A 19,865-nucleotide genomic window follows, 5' to 3' on the forward strand; every position below is an offset into this window, starting at 1 on the left:
TACCAATTGTTGGTGCAAGAGGCAGCAGCAGACTGCTTTTCAATCTTGCTTGTATGGCAAGCCTCGAGCCTTGCTGGAGAAACAAACTCAGAAGCAAGAACAGAAACACATGCAAATGGAAAACAAAGAAATTGAGAGAGCAATTTTGAATGAAAAGAGCTGATATTTTTCATACATACTTTTAGAAGGCATAATGCCAATACATATAAGAGATTACAACAGCAAAACAAACAAGTTATCACCTAATAACTTACCTAACACCACTAATTTGCCTAGTAACTTGGTAAACTTGTTTGAATACATAAACAGCTACCTAAACTTGTCATTCATCACTTAGTTACATCAAAATGCAGCTACCAACTAAGTTTGATCCTAACTAAATACAAAACATTCAATTAAGGAAACTAAATGGATAGCTTCAGCTTGCTGCACCAATTTTGCTGTTGAAGTACGTTCCTTGCATGGCCACCTTTGCTGCTACATGGGAGCTGACTTCAACAGCTAGAGTAATTTCTGCTTCTCGTTATTCCGTTAAAGTAATAGCAGCCAAGGCTCTGTCTAGCCTCTCGTACAAATTGCCGTGACACTAGGTGAATTTTGGTCTTTGGAATCCCAGGTCACATAGATGATTATTAGAGCAAAACGATTGGAAATGAGAACACCCCCTACCGCCTTTCCACTCATCCATACTTAGAATAGAGTTAAAATCACCGCTAAGAATCCATGGTTTTGTCATATTATCTACAATCAAACTTAAACATTCCCATAAAATATTCCTTTTATTGATTTGAGGACTAGCATAAATGATCGAGACAAAGAATTGTCATTGAAGAGCAGACTCTTTAATCTTAACAGTAGTTGAAATACTTTCATCGCCCAATATAATTCGTAACATTTTGACCACTACAGCCCAGCAACCCTGCATATCTTTTCCGAGGAATATTCTTACTTGATCTATTCAAAATGCACTTGGCAACTAGTTCTTGCAAGGAAAACCATAATAATTTTCCCTGTTTGAAATCTTGGAAATATTTTAAATCAACCGAATGATCTCACTCGAATACTTTATTAATTTTATACAAATTACTCTTCGCATCAACAAATATTATTCATGACATTGCACCCATTTTCATGCAGAATTATTTTTAGTTTAAGATGAATAAATTTCGACTAGTAATAACTTTCTTGATGAACATCATATCTATTTTGATGATATGACATGCTTTCTTTTGATTCAAGAAAGACAATGAATGACTTGAAATTGAACCATGATTTTAAAGGACTTGGGTTTATATAAGATTATATGGGCGGTAATTCAATTCCCTTTTCCTGGTTGGAAAAGGAATTCCATTTTGACTTTAACTGTGATTTTTAAGTTGTTGTTTTTTTATTGTTAATTATTTAAAAAATAATCGCATTTTAACTTGCAAACTTAAATCTTAAACTATTATCTTTATGTTTACTTTCTGGTTATAATTAACAAAAAGATTTTGTTTTAAAATTTTAAAACAATCAATGAAACACAATTTACATATATGAATGATGAAATATGACGTGATTAAATAAAATGTTAAATTTTGATATATTTCTAATAATGAATATAGCCAAAATGGTAATAAATCGGCATTTTAATGTCATTTAAAAGGTGTCAAATAAATATTAGATTAGATATTCAATATTCATAATCAGTATATATTAATTGAATTAGACATTATAATTAGTCATGACTATCGAAATTCAAAATTGTAAAAATTAATATATATTGAATTAAATGACTACCATACATAACCTTATTCAAATAATAATAATGAAAAAGAGAGAGTGTTTAAGATAATTTCATTGTATTTGCTTGTTCTATGATCCAACTATGGTAGGTAAGCGTGATGTAGGCTCATCGTACTCCCATCCGGTGGCTTTAATTTGCTCTAATGGAATCGAAAATGAATCAATCCTTTTAACTTCTTCTTCTTCCTCTTCATCATCGGAAATCGACTTTATTTCCAAAAAAGGTTTTGGGTCGATTTTGGAGTTCCAATCAATATCATCGATATACATATCTGCTACATTACTTGGCAACTTATTTGTGCAAGGAAAACGATGATAATATTCTCAGAATCTCTGTTTGGCTTCTTGGAAAGCTTTTAAACCAACTGAATCGTCCCATTCGAATACTTTATCTGTTTTGAACAAATTATTTTTTGATTCAACAAATCTTTTCCATGGCATTGCACCCACTTTTATGCAGAATTTTTTCTCCCATGCAGTAATGGTTCCCATGAATTACCGTTATCATTCAGTTTGGAACGAGTAAATTTCGGACTGTAATACCTTTCTGGGCGATTATGAAATCTTCTTTGATAGTATAGCATGATTTCTTGTAATCCAAACAAATAAATGAATTGAAATCGCTAATGATATGAATTTACAGTGAGGAGACTTGTTGGGTTTATATAATCTTATTAGAGTCGGTGGTGACTCAATCCTTTTCCTCGTTGGAAAAGGAATTCTAATTTCAGTTTGACTATGATTTCTATTTTCTAAATATTTATATAATAAAATTATTAAAAAATAACTATATCTGTATTGATTCGTTTCCCTCTTATTGATAGCTTACATCCCTAGCTTCTCTAGAATCCTCATTGACTATCTGATCTCTTCACCTATTGGTGTTCCCCCAAGAATTTTTTTTCTAGTTTTCTCCTCCTAATTCATCTCTACGATCATCACCTCCTAGCTTACCATTTTCAACTTTCTTCCAGTACACCACTTTTCCCTTAAAGCGAGCTAAGTTCACATTTACTTTACTTCCATATATACAGAATCCGTTAAGTTTACTAACTGCCCTCTTATCATCCACAATGCTTGCAAATCTTACTCAACCAAAACGTAGACCTTTTCGATGCCTCTTCTCAGGAATAAACGCGTCCAACACTTTGCCATGGAACTCAGAGATTTTCCATGGTCCCTTCCAATGAAAACAAGAAGGAAGATTAGAAACATAAACTGAAATCACCATTTTCTCCAAGGATTTAGCCTAGTAATAGTTAACAGTAACTCCACGGATCTGATTAAAAGCACAAGTTAAGTGAATTACCAAGAATAATGTTCTTCAATACTATTCCAAATTCAATTTTGGAACTTCTGTTATCATAGCTTTCAACTGTTTGAAACTCTGATGGCATTATTCAATTGCACATAACTAACATTTTCTGTAGCAACTTCGTCATGGTAGAGCTATCATCGACAAGCCTGAACAAATCATCTGTAGTATATATACAATAAATCCTAGAAAACAACACACTTCTATATTATTTCCCAAAGATTCCCTAATTCACATTTATCAGGAGTTCATTTGAAATAACTCAAATATCTTCTGCTGTTAATAAAAGGTTTAGAAAACTTATTTCTTGAAATTAAAATTCACATTTATTGATCTTCACAAATAATTATTTCTCTCGTAATGTCTGTAACACTGTTTCTCCAATACTAATCGTGTTCAATTTTTTTTTTCTTCACATGAATTGAGTATCTTTAATTATATAGCAACAACTCTGATAAAATACAACTAGAAACTTTTTTCTATTAAATATATAAAGTGACTATGCAATTAATCATATACAATAATCAACATTTGACTAAACTTTGCAACCTATACAAGTTTTTTTGGGATTTCGATCGACAAAATATAAACATAAACCCCGAGAAGATACCTAAAACATTTACTCATCAATGGCAACTGACTGAAAAATTTTGGGTTGTCGTCTAGTTCATAATCATATACAAGGTCAATACCAAATTCTAGCACAGATAATTCACATTTATCAGGAGATCATTCGAAATAACTCAAATATCTTCTACCGTTAATAAAAGGTTTAGAAAACTTATTTCTTGAAATTAAAATTCACATTTATTGATTTTCACAAATAATTATTTCTCTCTAAATATCTATAACGTTGTTTTTTTTAATACTAATCGTGTTCAATTTTTTTCTTCACATGAATTGAGTATCTTTAATTATATAGCAACAACTCTGATAAGATACAACTAGAAACTTTTGTCTATTAAATATAGGGTAAACTATACCTATAGTCACTTTTGTTTACTTTAGGTTACATTTTGGTCACTTATGTTTAAAATATTATGTTTTAGTCACTTACGTTATCGTGTTGTAACATTTTAATCATTGAGCCGTTAATTGCCATTAATGGTGTAATGGTAAGCTGACATGGCACGTTAAATCATCATTTCAAACAACAATTTTAGGTTAAATCATACAACCAATCCCCGTATTTTTTTTATTTTGGGCAATTTAATTTTTTTTGTTTAATATTCTTTAAACTTTACTCTCTCTTTTTTCTCTTTATTTTCCATTATCTTCTGTTTCTCCTTCTATTTTCCTACCTTCTCCATGTCTTTTAACATATTAAGAAGTCGAATTGGCAGTGAAGAAAGAAGTAGAAAGTCGAAAGCCATCATTGCCTATAATCAAAACCCATAAACCAGTTCGACTTTCTGATATGTTAAAAGAAATGGAGAATGTAGGAAAACAGAGGGGGAAGCAGAAGAAAATGGAAAATAAAGAAAAAAAAGAAAGTTAAAAGAACATAAAAGAAAAAATTTAAATTGCTCAAAATGAAAAAAATATAAGGACCAATTGTATAATTTAACCTAAATTTTTGTTTGAAATGATTATTTAACGTGCCACGTCAGCTTACCGTTACATTGTTAACAGCAATTAATGGCTTAATGACTAAAATGTCACAACATGAAAATGTAAGTGACTAAAACGTAACATTTCAAATATAAGTGACTAAAATGTAACCTGAAGTAAACAAAAGTGACCATGAATATAGTTTGCCCTTAAATATAAAAAGTGACTATGCAATTGATAATCATATACAATAATCAACATTTGACTAAACTTTGCAACCTATACAAGTCTTTTTGGGATTTCGACGAAATATAAACAAAAATCCCGAGAAGATACTTAAAACATTTACTCATCCATGGCAATTGATTGAAAATATTTGGGTTGTCGTCTAGCTCATAATCGTATACAAGGTCAATACCAAATTCTAGCACAGATAAATCTGAAAGAACTCGAAGACTAACATGATCACCAGCTTCTAATTCATCACCCCTAAAGTTCCAACAAGTCGTCCAGTATAAGGTATTCTTAGTTTCAGGAATTCCCATGAAATGTTTGGAGTAGGTCCACTTTGTACCTTTTGTCTCGTTCACAATTTCAAGGCATGGTAAAAATCCATATGTTTTATCATTCTTGGCAGAAAAAATGATAATCGAATTTAAGAAGCAACTTATGTTTTGACTAGAGTTTGGGGGCACTGATATTGAAACCTCAGTCTTGCCAGCTTGATGGCCATAGTAATAACCACTGTAATCAAATGGCACTGGATCAAATGTTGTAATTATACCGTAATCATATAATACCTGTAGCATGGGTTGGAGAATGAGTTATTAAAAATTATACAGTATATAAATAATTTTAAAAACTTGGAACTTGTAAAGGGAACCTGTGGGGAAGCAACCATTTTTGATTCTTCTATATAACTGCAAAATTGCACTTTAGCATTTCCATAAGATTCCAAACTGAGCAAGTGTTTAGTTTGGTCCATCTTGATATGTCTTGTGGAAACTTCATCTCCTAAAATATGTACAATAATGTGTTATTTATCAATTTTAGTGATCATCAACATAATATGCTTATTAGAAAGTAATAATATTGACTTGAACGGAGTGATAATTAAAGCTTTTACTAGACACTCATTTGACACGAATTCAAATCTTGACCCATCTCCCATACTCAATATTGTATGAAAAAAAGATATCAAAGTAGTAATGTTATTATCACTAAGATGTATTATAAGACTTGTAAGAAGTAATCAATTATACACATTATATCTTTATTTTTCATTTTTATATAAAATATGAACTTTAAAACTATTAAATATGTTAATCAAAACACCACTTTTATAATTTTATCCATTATTTTAGTTTCCACTTCTATTAGTACTATTGGATTAATCATTTATCAAACAATTAACTTATTTTCATTAGACCCCAATTGCAGCATAACTTTATAATTATCACTTTATTATTAAGCTAAATTTCTCTCATAATCTATTAAATTGTCACATTCTTGATAATATTTTATTGTATTAGAAAGTCTTTTAGAGAAACATTCATCATTTCTTGAACATTTGTTAGTCACATATAAAATAAATATAATAGGATGTATTTACTAAAATATAATTATTTGAAGTCTACTCATACCTGTAGATAAGTGCGAAAAGCCATATTCATATTTAATGTTGTGTTTTGATTCATAAGTAACGCCAAATTTTCTTATGCTGAGATGAATAGGCACTACCATGCAACTCACAAGGTCACCACCTTCAAACTGAAAGTCCGTTACTGGCCAATGAATCAACCACAACATTGTCTTATCGTTAGTCTGAGGAATTCCAATGAAACTTGAGCGATATCTCAGCATGATCGTTTTGGTCTCATTGAAAATGTGGACACATGGTAGAAACTCCGACATTTGATCACTAGCTAAAGAGAAAACAATGCATAAGCTGAACCAATGGATCTTTTCATCTGGATGAGCTGGTGTTGGCAAAAAAAAAGAGATTCGATGCTCGTTAGTGCCATGCTTAAACCCAATCGGAATTTCACTTCCTACAACAAATGTGCTTGTTATACCACGTTCTTGCAAGACCTGATCCAAAAAAAAAACAAGTTAGATGATTTAGTATAAGAGAAAAAATAGATTTAAAATTTAAGTTGGAGAACTATTGGACCTGTGGGGTAGCTAGCATTATGCTGTCTGTTAGGTAGCTATAAAGTTGCAGTCGATTTCCGTTAATGGAATCTACGTTGAATAATCTTCTAATCTCTTCTGCTTCAAAGTTTTCAATTGGTTCCAACTTGAATAGATCTTCAACCTCAGTCAATTTTTCACATCCAAAAATAACACATCGTGTGGAAGAAAAGAAGCATGGAACATTATTTATCCCAGATCCTCGAAATGGAGAATTGTCTCCAAAAATAAACTTGCACTCTGAAACATTGAGCAAGACCGGAAGCTTTGGGATCATTTGGAGTTCAGTGCAAGAAGTCAATAGAAGTTCTTCAAGTTTTGTAAGGTTTTTTAAGCTTTCGGGTAGGTAATGAATTGGGTTTCTACTTAAATTTAAGGATTTCAAGGAAGCCAAGTTACAAAGATCATTGGGCATGACATCATTAGATAATTTGCAACTTTCAAGGCTTAACTTTACCAAAGAGCTCGGTAGAGATGCCCAAGAGAAACCCAATCCTTTGCTTCTTTTCAGTAAGAGCCAATGCAACCCCAATCTTGATTGATATATGGCAGTTTCATCTAAATTAAGCACCTTCAATGATTCCATATTATGCAACTCCCTAGGAACATCATCAAGTCTTGAACAACCAGATAAGATAAGCTGTTCAAGTGATATTAATGAACCAATTGTCCTTGGAAGATGCCTAAGACTTGTGCAATCTTTAAGGTTCAAGAAAGTAAGCAGCTTTAGCTCACCAATGGATTGATCAACTTCCACCAAATTTATGCAATCTTTGAGCATCAACTTCTCAAGGCTAGGGAGTCCTGAAAAGCTTGGGGTTTTAAGAAGGCTATGTGAATGGTTGAGATTAAGGATCTTTAAATTTGGGAGGCACTGCAAAAAAGGAAAACCCTTCATTTATATATTATTGTTTCACACACACAGAAAAAGAAGGAAAATTAGTATATATCATACCTCTGTATCCTTCCAAACTTGTTTAAGTTTACTGTTGCGCATGTCGAGAACAACTATTTCATTCATATCAAAATCCACCGGAAAAGATTGCATACAAAACCCACGCCAACGTAACCATCTTAATCTTTTGGGAAAGTCTTTGAAGTCTCCTTTAAGTCTTACATAATCCAGTTGAAGCAGTTTAAGTCTCTTCATCTTTGCAAATGCTTGAGTTTCCATATCAACATCATTTGACATGAGAAACTGACTTTTGGAATGCTTTGGAAAATGTAGAGTTGTATTTGTCCTTTTAGCCTTGTCTTCTAGCAATCCTTTTAGGTCAAGTGTGAGGCACTTAACTGTTCTGGAACCCTGCATCAGAAAAACTTTTTTAAAAAATAAAAAGAAATTTGATAAAAAAAAGTAGTTTACATGCACACAAGAAAAAAGTTGAGTAAAACGATGTTTCTTACAATTTTTTCTCTTATTACATCAAACGCGTTCTTATGCCACAATCTGCTTCGTTTCCCAATATCAGAAGATTCTTGACGAATAATTTCTTGTCCCATATCTCTAATCATTTGGTGCATCATTAGCTTGTTTTTTTCATTAATGATTAAGAGAGACCTGCCTACTAGATTTTCAATCCCAATTGTTGTATAGAAATCACAACCATCTAGAATTGTAGTCGTGTAATCTCTATCCTTCCCAATGAATAAACAAACTATGTCAAGGAATAAATTTTTGTCATGATCGTCTTCCAAAGAATCATAGCTTATTCTTAGAATCTCTTGAATTTTGCTGTCAGGGATTTCTTCCAATTTCTCCAATGCACTTTTCCAAGAACTCACACTTTTGCTAGATAATGAAGAGCCCAAAACTTGAAGAGCTAACGGAAGCCCACCACAGTGTTTCACTAAACTTCTTGCATATGCCATTGAACTTTTAGGCACAGAGTTATGACCAAAAGCATACCAATTAAAAAGTTGTAGCGATTCACTTGAAGCTAATTCTTTTACTTCAAATAGCTTGCTTAAGCCTCCACAACTAGTTGATGCTTCCAAATCAAACATTTGGCTTATAAAATGTGCATTCAATAGGCATCGGTTTCTACTAGTTATGATGATTTTACTTCCCGGATGAAAAGGAATTTGAGTTCCCATTAATTTTCTTATTTTTCCCAATTCATCAACATCATCAAGAACAAGAAGAACTCTTCTACAACATACAATTTCTTTAATCTTGTTAATTCCATTATCTATATTGTATATTTTATGTGATTTTCCTTTAAGGATATCTGAAATAAGTTGTCTTTGCAAACGGACTAAACCATTGCAATCTTGACTTGTTTCTCTAACATCAGCAAGGAAACTATAACCTTCAAAACTCGGGATGTTTTGATTGTAAACAACTTTAGCAATGGTTGTCTTCCCAATGCCTCCAATGCCACAAATAGTTGCAATGCCAACTTTATTTGCTCCATCTTGTTCTAACCATTGATTAATTTGTGTCATGAGAGAATCTATTCCAACTAAATAAGGAGGGACATACAAAGAAATAAGATGAAGTTTATTTTGAACTTCATTAACAATATCTTGAATGAATTGTGATTCATGCCTGCAAATTTAAAAAAACAACTTAATGGTAAAATCTTGGAAATTAAGTAAAAGTTAGTAATATATTTTCTCTTTTCTTGCATATATTTTGATTTTTTTATGAGATTATATGTTCATGGTAAAAATAAGAAACTAATGCAACATTTCGATATATATGTTCAAGTAAAAATAAGATCAAACTAATGCAACATTTCAACATATATGATACATTCTAAATCAAATCAAATCAAATAAAGCAAATAAAAATTAATGAAATTCATTTTAGAAATAACCTATACTCAAAATTTCAACTTTCTCTTTATGAAAGTTTAATAAATTCATGTTATTTACATGAATTTATATATTTATTTTTTATTCATTGTAATACTTTGAATATGTGTAGACCTATTATACGAATAACTTGGATATAATTGTTGTAAATATACTATTGCAAAATAGAAAAGTTACAGGAGACCAAACTGAATGTAAATAAAATAAGAATCACTGTGTTGTGGAAGAACCACTGCATTAAAGGCAAATTCACCCTGATCGGTGTAATTATGTAGTAGACGTTACCCCCCAACACAATACTCCAATATTTGTACACCCGAATAAAGAAAGGTGGAACACAATTGACATTACTTTTCCCGGAAAAAAAATTCAATTCTCAAGAAAGATTAAAGGGGTCACAAATAGTCCCGCTTAAAACTTAATCTCTTAGACAGAATTTCCCTCTCGTGTAATTTTGCAGAACACTAGAATTTAGAGAACATAGAGAAGTTTTTTTTTCTCTTGTTGTGTTAGGTGGGAGAATGGCCTCCTATTTATACAATTTTTTGATGGGCAAATGGTAAAATAACAGTTTTTGTTTCCAAAAACAGCAAAGAATTTTCCTAACTGAAAATATTCTAAAAATATTTTATGCAACAGTTAGAGAATTTTCCGCAATTAAAAATATTCTTTCGCATTACCAACAATGACATCTTAGAAAACCACAAATAGTGTCATTAAATTCAAGAGACTATTTCTTTTTGTTTTCAACTCGTCAAATTCAAGTTGTTCATGTGATAGGTGCAAACACATTTAAAATTTGATCTATGTGTTTTAAAAACATCCCACATCAAATTCGAGCTAACATTTAATGCTTAAGCTGATGACTTATTTGATAGAAAGACCTCAATGATACAATACTAATATTTTAATGACTCAATTAAAACATGTTAATGTTTGAGAAATAATTTAAAATCTGACTTATAATTAACCCTTTAAAATAGATTGAAGTAATCATTTTAATTTCCAAACGCTACCTAACAATATTTTCTATTAATTTTCTTTCTACTCTATCAAGTCTTAATGAAAAGGATTGAAGTAGCCATATGGAACTTGATTATGTGTATAATGTACCTGTCTTGTAGAACCATGCCTCCTATAGCCGCAACTTCTTTTAAAGCATTCCTCCATCTTTGTACCATGTTGGTTTCGGACTTGAAGTTTTGTTCATGTTGGGTAAATGCTTCTGCGTAACTTCCCGTCTGGTTCTTGACTTGACTCGGATCCACATCATAGAAAACTGGCAACACAATATGTTTAGAGGATTCTTGTGCTCCAATATCATTACAAGTTCGTTAAGACACCATGTGGATGCAGCATAATTCTTTGAGAAAACAACGATAGAAATTTTGGAGTGGTGTAGTATTGCTTTTTCAATTTCATCTTTTATGTTATTCCCTCTCTCGATTTCCTCATCATCTCTAAATGTTTGAATTCCTAAGTGCACCAAAGCTGTGTAAAGATGATCAGTGAAACTTTTGCGCGTATCTTCACCTCTAAAACTCAAGAATACATGATAAGTACATCGCGAGATTTCTGACATTGCCGTTGAAGAAGAAAATGAAGTCGTCCTGTATTTTTTTATGTAATAACAAGGTTCCAGCACATATATATATATAGATAGATATATATGTATATGTATGTATATATGAATGGCAAAGCAGATATTATTAGCAGTCAAGTGGCAGTTCCCAATCCATGGTGGGTCAATCCTTCCATAAGTTCATACAACTGCCCGAAGAAATTCATGTCGGCCATGTTGTTTTTTTCCAAATCTACCAACGTGAGTTACGTATTCTATATTACTAATTTTGCGTGAAAAATACAATGTATTGATTAACGTGATGGTTATAGCTAACACAACACGTAATATAGCCATCATCTTCAGGCTAATATTAGTAAAAATGCTATGGTTCTTGTATTTTAAGTCATATTATATTTTGTTTCCTCTACTTAGAAAATAGTAAATTAGTTCTTTTGTTAAAAAAATTATCCATTGTTATTGTTAAAAATTGGTCCATGTAATCAACATGAGGTATATGCGACATGCCACATGCAACTATCTAGTTATTTCGTCATTCACGTTAGTTTTTAAATTTGTTATTTTATCTAATGTATATGGACTAATTTGTTTGTTTTTAAATAAAATGGGTTAAATACAATTTGACTCTCAATAGAATGATCTCCTTGATACTTTTACTAGCTAATGACTTGGTAGATACAGTCAATAATTAAACCACAACCACAATATATCACATAGACATCACATTAAACATTCAAGTGTTGTACGTGTAGTGAGGACATGAATTTGGTTAGCATAAGAATTCAAATAAATATATGGTTTACTGAACTTATATTATAATTAATGTAATTATAATTTTCGGTTTAAAATATTATTATATTTTTTAATTCCTAAAAACCCTAAAACAAAAGGATATATATATAATCCCATTTTCTTTGTTTGGGTCTAGCAGCCGTCAAAGAAAAATAACTCTCAAAATTGTTTTGGGGATTCCTTCCGTTCGTATTCAACTGGGTGGATTACGTAGAGGCCGGGATCACGATAGATTGCGGCTTGGTTCGACAGCAGATCAGACTACTCGTTGTTGAGGTGTTGTGTCTACTCTTAATAAACATTAGGTAATTTCGTAACCTTGATCACCCCAATTCGTTCCTCACACATGGATCCATGGTAAGGGTCGCCGATTTTAATTTTTTTCGCTGCGCCGTAGGGGTGCCGGCGATCCAACATCAAGTTCGGTATAATAAAGAAACAATTTTAGTATCTATGCATGAATGAAGAATTAATTGTTTTTGAAAAAGAATTGGTGATTAAAATGATCAAGTCGTCAATTGTTTATTTGATTTGTTCGTGTTATCTAAACTAAATAAATTTTTAAAAATTAAAAATAATAAAAATTCAACGAATATTCTTATCATATGTATTTTAAAATTTTAATATAATTAATCAAAAACAATTCACATATATGAATCATCAAATTTGACGTGCTTAGAAATCCATATGTGATAGCCTGATGATTAAGGTTGTTCATCACCCTAAATGTGACCTAAATTTGAATCGCACTATTTGCATTGATTATTCGAGTTTTACTTAATATTATAATTCAAAAAAATTAACTTACTTAAATAAATATTGAATTTTGTCAGATTTAATATAGAGGACATAAGAGGAGGAGAATAATTCCCAAGTACTTGGCGTGGAAAATAGTGGTACTAGAAAACGCTTACTTTTCATTTTGGAGCCATGCTTACGTTCCAAGACTTTAGGCCATTAGCAATTAAAGAGGGGCCCCAACAAAATTATGGCCCAACTGTTTCACCGAACATAATAAATTCGTGGGCTAACCAATTTCAGTGCAATAAAAGTAGGGAAGAGGATGGGTTGGTAATGCAAAGTAGAATCCCTCGTTGCAGCCTTCAAATTTTTTGGTTCACAATATTTTAGGAAGAACTCAATTCAAATAATATTTTTTTGTGATTGTTTTTCTCAATAATATTATCTTTAAAATTTAGATCTATATTTTTTAAAAAGTATAATATAACTTACCATTATGTCTAACACTTATAATTATTCAAATAATAATATTAACAAAAAGGTTGAGCACCAAATGGTTTGATAAGTACTAACAAGCTCATGGGATCTAAAGTCTAGATCGAGTAGCACTATTATCCAAAACATAGTGAAGCATATTAATTCTTTCTCCGACGTTTGTTATAGAGAACTCTACAACCTAGTGCTACTAATTATCAATCTTATTGTTGTGAGTCCATAACTAAAATTTAGCTGATCCCTTCATTCAAGAGTGTAATTATTCGAATAGGATCATGTCTCTTTTACGGTGGAACGTTAATTCATTTTATTACATGGATTTGTTCATAAAAATTCTCTTAAAATATCAAACAAATATCAGTTAGATGTTCTGATTTAAATATTTAGTTTTTAAGAGAATACATTCTTACTTCATTTTGCCTCCTTGAAGATTTATGTCAAATCCAAATTGATGTGAGTTGGTAGCCATATATTTTTATTTTTAAGGATTTTAGTCTCTCTTTTTTTAATATTTCAAAACTTAAATCTAATTGTTAACCCTGTTATTTTTTTGTTAAATTCAAGTTAATTACAACATCATTTTTGTAATTACATGGTTAACAAATAAGGTTTTTTTTTTAATTTCAAAATGCCACCCTAACACATTTAACAAAAAAAATTAAAATGTTAACCAACAGAAACTAAAGAGACTAAATCTCTAGAAATAAAAGTACGTGTTCTAAACTCCAAAATTTTTAAAAGTACAAGAACTTATGACATATTTTAACCTTTTAACTTCTAGGTCGAGATACTCATCCAATCCCCGCTCGAGATTTGGGAGGATTTAGACAAAATTATCAAGCTCGAAAAATGGACTTGGACAAAAAGTTAGTCCAATTTAAAATACGAGTTGGGATCGGGCATAAAAATTCAAGGCTCGAGTCATTTACTAATTTTCTAATAAATTATTTTATGTTATTTTTAAAATTATATAATTTATTTCAGAAAATAAATCTATAGTAATACATATGATTCTATAATGTAAACATTAAAAAATGTTAAGATGTCCATATAAAATGTTAAGAAATTTGGGAAAATATTCAATTCAATCAGGCTCAAAACAATTTGTGGGTCAATTAATTTAACATCTCTATTCAAATCGACAATGGCGAAACCTAATAGAGGCCCAGGGGACCATGGCACCCCCAAGGATTAAAATTTTTGCAATTTAGCCCTTTGTAGATATACTATGGCCTAAGTAGCCCCCCAAGTTTAAGATTTTTTTGCAATTTTCCAAAAATATTGCTTCTTTTGGATCGATTATCATGTTGGAATAGTGCTTCTTTTGAGTCAATTCTTTATATGTTTAAATCGATTGTCAAGTTGGAACACTACTTCTTTTGAATCGATTGTGTATATGATTAAATTGATTGTTATGTTGGAATACTGCTTCTTTTTAATTGATTGTGTATATGATTAAATCGATTATTATGTTGGAATATTACTTCTTTTGAATCGATTGCTTATATGTTTAAATCGATTGTTACATAACACATCTAATTAATTTGTTCTTTGCTTCTTTGATTGTTGCGTAGCATTTCCTTTTATTCTCTACTTCTTTGATTGTTGGTTGTTTTAAATCGCTTCTTTTCCTAAAATGATAAGGGACCAAATGAATTTATGTTGGAGTTTGAATCGATTCTTTGCTTATTTCAATTGATTGTTTGTTGTTTTGAATTAATTCATTATTGTTTGAATTGATTCAAATTCCTACATAAATTCACTGCTAATATTCATTTGGTCCCTTTCAATATTGACTTACACAGGTGTATGTAAGTTATTTTTCCCTCAAACCTCCTGTTGTACGTGTGAAGCAAGCAAAGGTATATTTACGGTTGTTCTTACTCTAGAAGAGAAATGATTCCTCATACTTTATACAGTGTATTTACATATTTGCCCTCAACCGAATATTGAGGGAATCTCCCTTCACTTTTGACACGTTCGATAGAAAGTTTAAGGGAAAACAACTAATTTTACACCGGTGTATATAAGTATTGATACCAAATGTTTAGATCAAATCGAGAAATCATTATATATTATTTTCCTATACTATGTGTTATGTTTATTAGTAAAACATGTTTTTAATTTAAATGATATACTAAAAACTGCTCATCCACACAATCATTGATATGTTGATTTAGGATCCAAACTTGAATCATATATTCTTACGTAGTGAAACTAAAAAGGGCCTCGTCGCCATTCTCCATCTATTCCTATATATCCATCTGTTCGGAAGCAACCGAACTTAACAAAACACCATGAAAGCATAATCGATATTTTTTCACTTTTAAGAAATATAAGTTGTTAATAATATCAAACCCAATAATACAATATATCAACAATCAGATCAAATCAACAACCATACCACAAGCAAAAAGATAAAATCAATTTATTAGGAAGGGTCTTCCACCTCATTATCTGCATGATTTTCATATGAATCCAGTTGCAAAGTAACAGTGTTTAACACTTTGAATCGATTCATTATTGTTTAAATTGATTCAAACTCCAACGTAAATTTACTGTTAATATTCATTTGGTCCTTTATCAATACTTGCACAACATTTGTCCCTTATCAATACTTGCACAAAAATAACTTGTGAGTACTGCTTTTTTCGAATAGATTGTTTATATGTTTAAATTAATTGTCATGTTGAAAAATTGTTTCTTTTGAATCGATTATTATGGTGGGATACTACTTTTTCTTCTTTTGAATCGATTGTTTATATGTTTAAATCGGTTGTTGTGTTGGAATACTGTTGCTTTTGAATCCATTGTTTATATGTTCAAATTGATTGTTATGTTGGAATACTACTTCTTTTGAATCGATTATTTATATGTTTAGATCATTTGTTAAGTAGCACGTCTAATTTTAGCTTGACCCCCAAGATTAACATCCTGGCTCCGCCACTACGGATCAATATATTGGTCAATTCTTGATTCAACTAATCGACTAATCCTATTTAATCCGATTTAAATAACTACGTCAAATTTATACATATTTCTAAAATAATATGTTAGTGTAAAAATATTTAATCAATTTGAGTTATGAAATTGTGGTCTAACAATAGTTTTGGGTATCTTATAAACTCAAAATTTTCAAATTATGCTGGTGCCCATTTGTGCTTTATTTTTGGTACAAGTTCTTTTTGGAGTTATACCATATATTATATAATTTAAAATATTCTTAAAAAATAGTTGAATTAAATTAAGCCTAAAATTTAAATGTTTAAGCCAAAGCTTAATTGATAGTTTAAATGAGATTATTCTTTTTTTAAAACCTTTTTTTAAATTTTATCAAATTGCCTCTAAAAAATAAATAAAAGATGGTTGTTAGCCTTTTCCTATATATGAGCAACAATCTTTGGGCAGAGTATAAAAGATAGTTTTTATAAAAAAAATTACGGAATTAAGGTATCTGATTTTACAATAGTGATTAATCTTTTCATCGCGACTGCTTTTTAAAAGGTAATATGTAAAAAATAAAATTCAATAAAATGGTAATACATAATTTACTTATAATTATGGTACGTTTAGTTCGTTAGAGTGAAATAAAATTATTGTTAAGAAATGGCTTAAAATTGGTAGTGGATTGTTGTTGTTGGTAGTGGGTTGTTGGTGGTAGTGGATTAGTGGATGGTTGTTGGTGTCCATTTTCAACCACAAATCTTTGCCAAAGTTTTGGACAATTATGTCCTTGAACTCTCTTATAAATAGAGAGGTTCATTAGCCATATTCATCATCCCAAACCAAGAGAGAGCAAAGCTTGTTCTTTGAAAGCTAGGATTTTAGCTTTCGGGTTTTCTATAGGGGTTGAGAGTTGTGAGGTTCTCGGGTTGTGTCTTGAGTGTAAAACACTTGTAATCTTCATCTTGTTATAGTGAAATTTCTTTTCGCCTCTGCCCGTGGACGTAGGCATTAAAGCCGAACCACGTAAATCCTTGTGTGCACTTTATTTTCGTTCCGGTCAATTTACTTGTAGTCATATCGGAGTTCTCGAATCGATCCTTTCCGCAACAAATTGGTATCAGAGCGTAGTTGAAGGAGTGATAATATTTTCTGAATTGCCCTGTGACTGCAGCTTTGTCTGATCTTTCACATCAGGAAGAAAATATTATCATTCATTCAAAGGTTCCAAATTATGGCTACAAGTGTTTCATCGACTAAGTATGATGTCGAGAAATTTACCGGGAAAAATAGTTTCAGTTTATGGCGCATCAAGATGCGGGCAGTGCTGGTTCAACAAGGATTGCTAAAAGCATTGTCTGGTAAAGATAAATTACCAAGCACGCTTTCGGAAGAGCAAAAGGATGACATGCTAGAAAGAGCACATAGTGCTATTCTGCTATGTCTAGGAGATGAAGTGCTACGAGAAGTAGCGGATGAGAAAACCGCGTCCGGTTTGTGGCTCCGGTTAGAGAGCAAGTACATGACGAAGTCATTGACGAACCGGCTCTACCTCAAGCAAAGACTCTATGCCCTGAAGATGGAGGAAGGTACACCTGTTTCCCAGCACCTGGATAAATTCAATTCCATTATCATGGATTTGAATAATATCGATAACAAAATCGATGATGAGGACCAAGCAATAATTGTTTTGTGTTCTTTGCCTCCCTCGTATGAGAATTTTGTTGATACAATGATGTACGGTCGTGATGACCTGACTCTAGAGGAGGTGAAAAATGCCTTAAGTTCCAGTGAGTTGAGGAAGAAATCACTGGTAAGGTGGTCGAAAACAATGAAGGCGAAGGCTTGGTTGCTCGAGGAAGATCCAAGGCAAAGGGTGGAAGTTCAAGTAAAAGCCATCCTAGATCGCAGTCCAAGAAGAGAATACAGTGCTACTACTGTAAGAAGTACGGGCACATGAAGGTAGATTGTCCGAAAAGGAAGGAGAAATCAGAATCACAGGAGCAACAAAATGATCGTGCGAATGTAGCTGATGCAGATTCTTCAAGTGATGCCGAGATCGTTCTTGCAGTATCCGACTCTTACGCTGGTGGGAGATGGATTCTTGATACGGGAGCTACATTTCATATAAGTACTTCGAAAGATGCATTCTCAACATACGAGAAGCATTCTGGTTCAGTACTAATGGGAAATGACCACGCATGTCAAGTCATGGGGATTGGCACAGTTCGTATAAAGATGTTTGACGGTATTGTTAGAACTCTAACTGATGTTCGGCACATTCCAGAAATGAAGAAAAATTTGATCTCTTTGAGTACGTTGGACAAGAAAGGCTTTCGGTACTCTGCTGAAGGTGGAGTTCTCAAGGTATTCTCGGGTGCTTTGACTGTGATACGTGGTAATTTGGAGCGGGGCCTTTACTTCCTCGATGGTTCCTCGGTTACAGGTGTTGCGGGAGTGTCATCATCAGATGATCTAGATTCTGACACCACGAAGTTATGGCATATGCGGCTCGGGCATATGAGCGAGAGAGGCTTATCGGTGCTAAGCAAACGAGGATTATTGTCTGGGCAGTGTACAGGAAAGTTGAATTTCTGTGAGCACTGCGTCTTCGGTAAGCAGACTCGGGTAAAGTTCAGCACTGGGATTCACAAGACAAAAGGCACAGTGGATTACTTCCATTCTGACCTTTGGGGGCCTTCTCCGACAATTTCTAAAGGTGGTTACAGATATCTGCTTACCTTTATCGATGATTACTCGAGAAAGGTTTGGGTGTATTTTCTGAAGAGCAAGTATGAGGTTCTCATCAACTTCAAGCAATTTAAAGCTTTGATCGAAAATCAAACAGGAAAGAAGATCAAGCGATTCCGGACGGATAATGGCTTGGAGTTTTGCTCAGGTGAATTCAATGAGTTCTGCAAAAATGAAGGAATAGTGAGACACCGCACTGTTCGTCGAACACCACAACAAATGGAGTTGCAGAACGCATGAATAGAACTCTCTTGGAGCGAGCTCGTTGCATGCGATCAAATGCTGGGCTCGGTGAAGAATTTTGGGCTGAAGCTGTTAATACTGCTTGTTATTTGGTTAACAGATCTCCGTCAACAGCTATTGAGCTGAAGACTCCTGAGGAAGTATGGTCTGGTTCTCCTGCTGATTACTCTGGTTTAAGAGTGTTTGGCTGCCCTGCGTATGCTCATGTAAATGAGGGAAAACTCAAACCGAGGGCGAAGAAATGCATATTTCTTGGATACGGCCAAGGGGTGAAAGGATACAGGTTGTGGTGTCCTGATCCGGTTTCGTCCAAGTTCATCATCAGCAGAGATGTGACTTTTGATGAGTCATCCATGCTTCGATCCACCACAAATTCCCGGGAAAAGGAGGAGTCAGATAGAATGGGAGATCACGGTGTTGAGAAGCAGGTGGAGTGTCAGGTGGACGCTCCAATTCCTACGGAAGGTACTTCAGTCCAGGATGATCAAGTTGAGGTGCAAGATTCCGATGAAGATGAGTCACCTCAAGAAAAACCATATAGCATTGCCACTGGAAGAACGAAGAGACAAATCAAACCAAATCCGCGTTACGCTAATCTGGTGTCTTCGCGCTCAGTGTGGCGGAGTCCATTGGTATAGAACCTCCAGTTATGAT

At 32.7% G+C, this 19,865-nt stretch overlaps 1 protein-coding gene across 2 annotated transcripts; it reads right to left on the reverse strand.

Annotated features, from left to right (window-relative positions):
- Positions 1-4,867: 4,867 nt before the first annotated feature.
- On the reverse strand, positions 4,868-11,541 carry LOC107932334 (disease resistance protein TAO1). 2 transcript variants are annotated; one of them, XM_016864306.2, is made up of 7 exons: positions 10,778-11,541; positions 8,252-9,395; positions 7,800-8,150; positions 6,825-7,718; positions 6,295-6,742; positions 5,535-5,665; positions 4,868-5,451 (listed from the first exon to the last, which is right to left on the reverse strand). In XM_016864306.2, the coding sequence occupies exons 1-7, from the start codon at positions 10,843-10,845 to the stop codon at positions 4,906-4,908; spliced, it is 3,582 nt and encodes a 1,193-aa protein (XP_016719795.2). In that variant the 5' UTR covers positions 10,846-11,541; the 3' UTR covers positions 4,868-4,905. The 2 variants fall into 2 exon arrangements, with proteins under 2 accessions (XP_016719795.2, XP_016719757.2); XM_016864268.2 differs by having other exon boundaries at positions 8,252-9,309; positions 10,778-11,303.
- Positions 11,542-19,865: the final 8,324 nt, after the last annotated feature.

This window comes from Gossypium hirsutum, chromosome D03, assembly GCF_007990345.1.
Source record: "Gossypium hirsutum isolate 1008001.06 chromosome D03, Gossypium_hirsutum_v2.1, whole genome shotgun sequence".
In the NCBI taxonomy this organism is placed as follows: domain Eukaryota; kingdom Viridiplantae; phylum Streptophyta; class Magnoliopsida; order Malvales; family Malvaceae; genus Gossypium; species Gossypium hirsutum.